Genomic DNA, 8,308 nt, shown 5'->3' on the forward strand with positions numbered 1-8,308 from the left:
GGGGGTGTAACGTTTCGTGCGCGTGTGTTGCGTGTGACATGTACATTACCTATGCGGCGACGACGAAATATTCTAAATTCCAACTTGGACCATTCTCACGAATTATACTCTTAACACGCGATACTAAGTTTCCGGGTCGGATTTCCCCCTACGTCACACGCAAAGTGACGTCACAGTGAAACAATTTGACGTAATATAATATTCTGTATATATCTTAACACGTCATATCACGTGATTTTTTCCAGAAATCAAAACCATCAAAGTGTGACCGTTAAATCGAATCCTAAACTTGCAATTTCGGATTACGTATTATGACGTCAAAATCTGGGATAATTGGAACAGCGAGTTTCTCAGATAATAGGGAATTACCCGGAGCCTGTGTAAGGTCATAATTACACGTTCATTATGCGCAATACGTCACAAATAATCTTTGGAACGTTTTTTTTGTGCGGTTTTAATTTGTTATTTTGAAGTGACACAAATTTGGCGCACAGTCAACTATTTGCACTTCGGTTTTTAGAAAGTTTTTAAGAACTGCTGCAACGGTTCCCAGCGCCCTAGCAAAGAAATGTAACTTTCAATTAAAACTTTTCTATACGGGTCTCTTACCACGGTCAAATAACCACGAACAAAACGAAGGATTCGTGCTTTTAACGCAGTGGTTGACAGATAACGATCGTGTCTGAAACAACGACTGCTGCAAGGCTGTACAAATAATAACCAGCAGGAGGCAAGATAAGGATTCTAATGACCCGTATACAGAAAGGTTCAACATTTTGCTGACTTACATGAAACCGTTGCACCGCAACGTGATGTGAAGCAACGTAAACTAAGTTTACATTGATCAAATAATACTTAAACCTTAGCCCAGAAATTACTGCTTATACTAAATATGGTGGCTAAGGGTTTTGAATATTTTAATAAATTTTTTAAATGCATTTTAACGTTTCAGATGATATGTTGTTTTTGACAAGATTGCTTGTGTTTTAAGGTGTTTTGTTTAGTTTTGTTGGATCATTTAAAGCTGCGAACGTTTAGTTCTTGATTTAGTTGTCGCTTTGTCGTTTCATAACAATTTCCACAATAACTTGTTTAATTCGAATCAAGAATTCCCACGCTAAGCATCGCGCGCTTGACTTCCAAACTCCATCTTAACCCAAATCTTTGACCGGATCTAAAGCTGTGAAGAACCGAACCTGTGTCGTGGATTCGAGATCTGTTCGTCGAATCGAGGTCTCTGTGTCCGCCGGATATTCGCGAATTACCGCGTTTGTTCTGCGCTAATTTGCATTGTGACGTAACAGGCGTAGATAATACGAAACATTCTAGATTTTCTGCAATTGAGAATCGTGGATCGGATTATTTGAAATAAATCAATCGTTTGTTAAATCACAATGGTATAATTGGTTGGGGTAAGATGGTCCATGTTTTCATTCGATTTTATTGTCTCTTGTTGGTAGTACACGATGATTATTTACAGAATTATAAAACCGTATCCTAACGACTAAAACAGAGCGTTGTTAATTTTAATTGTTAAAACACGATCAGGAAACATAGGATATTATGTACTAACGGTATCTACTCTACCCCGCAGTACTACATACATGATACTCAAATACGTAACAAAGTTTAATATGACGCACGGTCACAAGTATTGTTTGGTCATATTTGGACATTCTCTAAATATATGACGTAGGTATTCTATGAGAACCGAAGGCCTGGATTCAAGTTTCACTTCGGTAGCCAGTCTGACAGAGTCGCAACTGTTGGGTTCACTGTTGGTATTTATGAGCGTTGTTCACGACACGGGTTGGGTTACTTGGGTCACTGGGGTTCGGCCATGGTGGGAAAATCGACAAAGTGTTAATGACTATTGTGGCTTGCGGTACCAGGTTTGTAACCAATGGGTTACGTTGTATGGAACAATGGAAATAATGCTAATGTTGGGGTATTATATGCAACATTAAGTCGCCTGTTATAGGTTCTAAATCACGCAGAATAGTATGTGCGTTTTGTATTTAGCTTGTTTGTCTGCTGTGTTATACTGTTACTCGAGGTGTATGAATACACCATGCATGTCTGGTGTATAGGAAGACACCCATGTTATAACCCAACAGTGAGCATGAGGTGTATAAGTACACCATGTGTGCGCTATGTGAAACCCATTTATAAATTCTGTAGCAATTAATCTTTTAGAATAAACAAGAAAATATCGAACCCGTATTGTTTGTGCTCATTGTCATTGACCGATGAAAAGTTGGGTGCGGTCTTTCTAACTTTGTTTATCTGCTATCACTCTTAACACCTTACATGTATTCAGAGGCAAACGCACGCGGCGCTTGGCTTGAAAGGTTGTTTGCTTTGATGTGATCACATTGGCTGCCGTTTGCCTTTTTCTCGCGGCGTTTTGTGCTCCTGCTACTTTTGAGTCAGCAGCGCGTATAAGACGACGAGTTTGAGGTATTATCACATGCGTAGATCAACTGTGGCCGGTTTATGTCGGCTGTTGCTCATTTCAGCAGCGTCGGTAACGGTTTAGGCGCTGATGCCGTTAAGATAGGCAGAGATGAAAGAAGGTACCGGTACTTTAAGGTCAGAGAGCAAATTTTGTTGTAGTTAGAAGTTTTGGGATAAATATTATGCAGGAATAGATTTAAAAGTAAAACGCTTTGACGTATGGCCCACCAAGGTAGTGGTAGATTTATACTTAAATAGAACACCGCACATTTTACTGCACCGTTCACGCTGTAATAAATACGCCGGCGAATCTGAGACACCGAGAGAAAGGATCTTTTGCGCGGCGTGTGAACGCTGAATTCTCCGGTTAATACGAATAATTTCGCCGAAAGAGAGACGCATATTTCATTATTTCAGTTACAGCGTAAACCAAAGCTACGTGGCGTCAGTTTCGTTTGCAGTTATGGGTATTTAAATTAGTTATAAATATAGTCAATTTTGCTCTCTACGTCATTGCGACGTCATCAATACGTCATGTACAGCGTAAATATTTAACGAGTTTTAAACTACTTAGATATACCACAACTGTTTTTTTTGTTATTTTAACATTTATATTCATAACTCAAACAGATACAGTCGATATAGAATGAATTTCAAAACTTTACAATATATTTTCGTGATCGCTATATCTGTGTTATGCGAAGCTACGAAGATTGAAAACCCGTGTCTTCGTGAGGTGGGTGTATATATTGGTGGTTAACTATTTTTTATTATTAGTTGAGTGAGAAAGATTTTCTGGAAATTGTTTGTTCTGTGATCTTTATAAAGGACCAATGTTTCGTCTGCTTTTCGGCGATACAGCATCAGTATTTAGTTATTTGTTAAAAAACACGGATACAAGGGATATTATGCCATCGGTATCCATCTTACACCACAGTAGTATATACAAATAAACTGAACTATACCGTGCAAAAAGGAAATTTTAAACCATAGATTAAAAGCAAAGCGTATAAATTAAATATATTAAACTATTTGAAAAACCAACAAAACGCCAGTGTTATAACTTCTGTCGTTGCCCCGTCATGCGAGGATAAATAAGTTACATACTTGGTAACTCGTAATCGGGCACAGAGTGTACGAAACAGAACACCCGTGTTATAACGACTGTAGTTGCCCCGCCACATAAGAATGAACCAACTTATATTCATTCATTTAAATAAATTTGTTACAACTTTGAACACGAGGTTTCGAAAGCTTTTACTTTATCAAGATTAACATTGAGCCGGTTAATTATGGCTTCGGATAATTATCAATCAATCTAAAGCATTTCAAAAGTTAAGCCACCGTCATTGAACGTTGCTATTACTACAAACGTGGAGTTTCAGTTTCAATCTTAATTATTCTTCACAAAAAATACTTTTGCTCTTTCTACAATTTCTTTAATTTCTTTCTGAAAAACCTCGAATTCTAGCTATAGCATAGCCCTTTCCTTTGCAAGGTAATGGGCCAGATCTGGCCTGTATCCCAGGTCATTTGGCATGACTCGCTATATATAAGACCTCACCCTTATAAAATTTATGACTATTTTCGCTCATTGCCTCTGCTTGCCATTTTAAATTGAATAATGACCACATAATTGTGCAAACTTTTCCAAAGTAGTGAACTTACCAGCGGTTTTGTATTATCGTGCATATATGACTAAAATCGTTTCTAAGGCAAAATAGCGGTTTGTGAGAAATTTTGGTAAATATCAAGAAAATTCGTAGTTTTTATATAAATTTAGAGGCTCGGTCTTTAGTGTAATTAGAACATAACAGACATATAGTAGGATGGGGGAAGATGGGACACCTTTTCAATCTATTTTCTCTTCCGATTTGGTAGTAAACAAACATTCAACGATTTTTTATATTTATCTTCACGGCTCCCATAGACCGTTGTTAATTGTTTAAAACACGATCAGGATATTTGGTTATTATGTGTCAAAGGTGTCCCATCTCCCCCCACCCTACTATATATTAGTTTCTTATTTATAGACACCTGCGGTATAAGCCTTAACTTTTGCATTGAAGATTTTGCAGCAAAAAAATAATTTAGTTTTGGCGAAAGTTTGTCTCATCACTTGGTTGACTGTAAACTTGAACAAAGATTAAATTTCATCCTAAAAAGCGCAAGATTTTGTTTAAGACTTAATTACTGCTTCCAGCGCAGCTCTGTGGTGACGTGCAGGCACAAGTAAAACCGCGTAATTTCCCAACTCGATGACAAATTGTTTCAACGCCTAGAGTGGCTGGCTTCATCGTTTAAATTAAAACGTTGCTTTCTTATGAAGCTGAGATTTTGTGTGAAAAATTATAGAACCCTTTGTGTAGTAGGTTAACTGTTTTTAATTAAAGTAGGTTAACTGTTTTTTTTAAATATAGTAGGGTGGGGGAAGTTGGGACACTTTTTCGTTTAGTTTTCTCTTTTCATTAGGTAGTAATCAAAAAACATTCAAAGAATTATAAAACCTTATCTTCACGACTTCCTCAGACCGTTGTTAATTGTTTAAAATACGATCAGGCCATTTGGATATTATATGTTAAAGGTGTCCCATCTTCCCCCACTCTACTATATTTTGCATGGGTGGGGTCCTACGCACACAATGAGACTTGAAGTTAAGGCCATGGTTTGTCGACTTATACATTTTTATATCATTTCTCTCTAGAAACATCGTAATTCGTTCCTGTGGAAATTGAAGCGAGAACCTCCCGTTTATTTCTTTGGTACAATACATGTTCCCTATACGAGGGTGTGGGATTATATACCAACCAATACAAGGGTAAGGTTCATATAAGATTTATATATAGTAGGGTGGGGTAAAATGGGACACCGTTTCATACTATGTACTCGTCCCATTTGGTGGTAAACAAAGAACATTCAAAAAATATAAAATGGCATGCCTACGACTCCTAAAGACCGTTGTTAATTGTTTAAAACACGAACAAGATGTTGAAATATTATGTGCTAAAGTTGTCCCATTTTACAACCGAGTACTATACAAATGTTAATTGTACGTTTCTTTGATTGTTTCTTAAGTTTGATTCTTCTGTTCTTCTACAGCGCGCCTTCGACGAAAGCGACAATGTTTATTTCGAACTCGACCTCACTGACGTCACAACAGGGATGGCGCTTTCCCGATGCAAGCGACTTCCGGTTGGTTCAGAGATCAAACAACTTCTTCCACCGGATCTTTACCTTCGGTTGAAACGTCATCTTAATTACGTCAGACGTGCGATGCCGTCTTGGGTGACGTCAGAGCAAATGAAAAAAGGTAGGTTTACCTTATACGTGTGTGAGGTCCTGCAGTGTAACACGCCATGGACTTGAGATTTAGGCCAGAGTTGGCCCATTACCCCAACATTGTATATATGAAAGTCCACTTCCCCGAATGTTGGCGAAAATTTTGATTCTGAAACCGCCATTCTTGCAAGTTATGACCGAACTGACGTTTTGACATTGTTTTTAGGGTCACTTTATCACAGTAAATACCATGCCACGCGTGCTAAAACTTTAAAAAATGTTTAAAACGAAAGTTAAAGCCAAAATGTTCAAGTATCAGTTATCTTGACTTTTGACTTTTGTTAAAAGCCAATGGTTAGCACTCCTTGGTGACTTTGTTGTCCAAATACGAGTCAAAATAAATGCACAACGTTCCTACTTTGTAGACTACGTACACTTGGCTGTTCCCTTTGTTTAATCAACATTAAGTTTGGCCTCTCATGCTCCATACCTGCATCGGCTTTGATTATGGATAAACAATGTTTTAGTTGCACAGTTGAGCGGTATATGCTAAGTGGTCCCAACGTACGCGTTCCATTTTGAACCCAAGCCATTATTGGCCTTCTAAAGTGTGTATGCAACTATGTGAGCAACTGTAGGGAACAAAATGAAAAATATTTTAGGTTATATTCTTTTACTAAAATATTCATGTTAGCCTAAGGTATAGTAGCACCAATGACGCTTCTTCAGGGTAAAATGCCTTTAACAACAGTACAACACGGACCCTTATAAACCGGAACCCATGGAAACATATTAAACCCAAAGCAAAATGCATTTTATGAATTTTTTTTTCTAGGCTTAAACTCTTTTCTAGGCTTAAACTCTTTTCTAGGCTTAAACTCTAGGCTTAAACTTTCTAGGCTTAAAATTCACATGGTCCCTTTACCTACCAGGACTCACAGCCAGCTTGATGTACAACGAGATAGCTGGAGGTTGGGAACGTAAACGACCCATCTGGATCATGCTTATGATAAACGCTCTTACCAAACCGGATATCCGGTCACGTGGGCTTCCGGTTCTTGACGTTCATCTTGCTCGACAGGCGGGGGTGATGGGGAAACACGTGGGGGCGATAGAAACGGTGGAAGAACAATGCGAGCCCTTCAACGGACTTAATATCTCTCAGGTTTGTTGAAATTTCTATATATATATTCTATATGTATAAACTCACGTAACCGATTATTTTTCTGTCAGCGCTATTTTTTACTTACGTGCCCATTTGTCGCGTCGTCGTCAGAGGATACTAAGCTCCAACCCAGCGATGTTACCCTCACAGAAAACAAATAGCTGGATACCGGCAAAGTTACATAAGTGGTAACTTGTAAGCGAGCACGAGATGTATGCGGAGCATAACACCGGTGTTATAACTTTATTTACCAAATTACAGAAGGTTAAGCAATAGTGACTGAAATTAATACCAATCTACATCGCATCCACTCTAATGCTTACATTTATTACCAGGCACTGTTCGCATTGAACCATACACTACTTGTACAAGAACGGATACGACGAGGGTCGTTAAAGATTCCATACTCATCAGATGACTTGGTGAACAAATATAATTGTGGGGATCTAAGTTCGCTTTTATTTGGAAAGGATACGTCACAAGTGAGTTTGTTATATACGTAATAAGATAACTAAATAAAAAAATCTTCTGAAAGGAATTTTAATTTAAATTTATTAACAAAAAGCTTTGAATCAGATCTATGTTTTGTCCCCATTGTACTTGCATTATATATTAACCTTTAAATCCCCCACACCCGCACACATATAACATATTTGAGTCCACCCACGTTAATTCCATAAAGTAAAGCAACTTTCAGTAATTTGGGACAAAGTTTTTATCATATTTTGCATAGGGTGTTTATAGTGTACTTGCATTATATATTCACCCTCCGATTAAAATAGCTGCCAACTCTAAGAAGCTCCGATCAAAATTCCGATGATGACGTGTCAAATGACGTAACGAACGATGACATCATAATGGATAACGCGATGGCGTCCGAGATAGACGATTACTTGAAGGAGGAATTAATCTTCCGTAGAAACAAGAGGATGGCGACGAGAGTCAAGGATTTGATCCGGAGGAGAAAAGATGAAAGTCTCTTCTTCGCGTTCGGTGCCGGTGAGTTTGCCATACGTGCCCATTTGTAAAGTACATGCGTGCCCATTACATGTAAGCATACATATTACATATAAGTTTAAACAATTTCTAAGTTTGATAGAAAGCAACATAGCGGTCGCTTATGTGCAGTAAGTAGGGGTAAGATGGCCAATGTTTTCATTCTGTTTTACCGTCCAGTTTGGTAGTAAGCAATGGATATTTACAGAACTATACAACCGTTTCCTCGCGACTCTTAAAATGCGTTGTTAATTGTTAAAAATACGATTATGAAATATAGTATATTATGTTCTAACGGTATCCCATCTTACCCCACAGTACTGAAAATTTATTTACACTTGAGCGTTCGTGAGGCTTATACGTATGAGTGTATGGAGTTTGGGCTTAAATTAGTGACATTACCGCTTCAAG

General features: G+C 38.0%; 1 protein-coding gene and 1 long non-coding RNA gene across 2 annotated transcripts in view; one reads left to right on the top strand and one right to left on the bottom strand.

The window, feature by feature from the left end:
- Nucleotides 1-3,091: 3,091 nt before the first annotated feature.
- The window catches only part of LOC100184526 (metalloprotease TIKI1), a 13,331-nt gene continuing 8,114 nt past the window's right edge, over nucleotides 3,092-8,308 (top strand). The window contains exons 1-6 of the mRNA XM_002125653.5: nucleotides 3,092-3,193; nucleotides 5,162-5,275; nucleotides 5,557-5,767; nucleotides 6,669-6,901; nucleotides 7,237-7,383; nucleotides 7,684-7,900. Coding sequence (XP_002125689.3) covers nucleotides 3,104-3,193; nucleotides 5,162-5,275; nucleotides 5,557-5,767; nucleotides 6,669-6,901; nucleotides 7,237-7,383; nucleotides 7,684-7,900 — 1,012 coding nt within the window. The 5' untranslated portion in view covers nucleotides 3,092-3,103. The remainder of the gene's footprint in view (nucleotides 3,194-5,161; nucleotides 5,276-5,556; nucleotides 5,768-6,668; nucleotides 6,902-7,236; nucleotides 7,384-7,683; nucleotides 7,901-8,308) is intronic.
- On the bottom strand, nucleotides 5,907-6,671 carry LOC113475053. Its single transcript, XR_003396792.1, has 2 exons — nucleotides 6,629-6,671; nucleotides 5,907-6,585 (listed from the first exon to the last, which is right to left on the bottom strand). It is a non-coding gene; the product is annotated as an uncharacterized LOC113475053 (long non-coding RNA).

This window comes from Ciona intestinalis, unplaced genomic scaffold (genome assembly GCF_000224145.3).
Source record: "Ciona intestinalis unplaced genomic scaffold, KH HT000094.2, whole genome shotgun sequence".
NCBI lineage: Eukaryota > Metazoa > Chordata > Ascidiacea > Phlebobranchia > Cionidae > Ciona > Ciona intestinalis.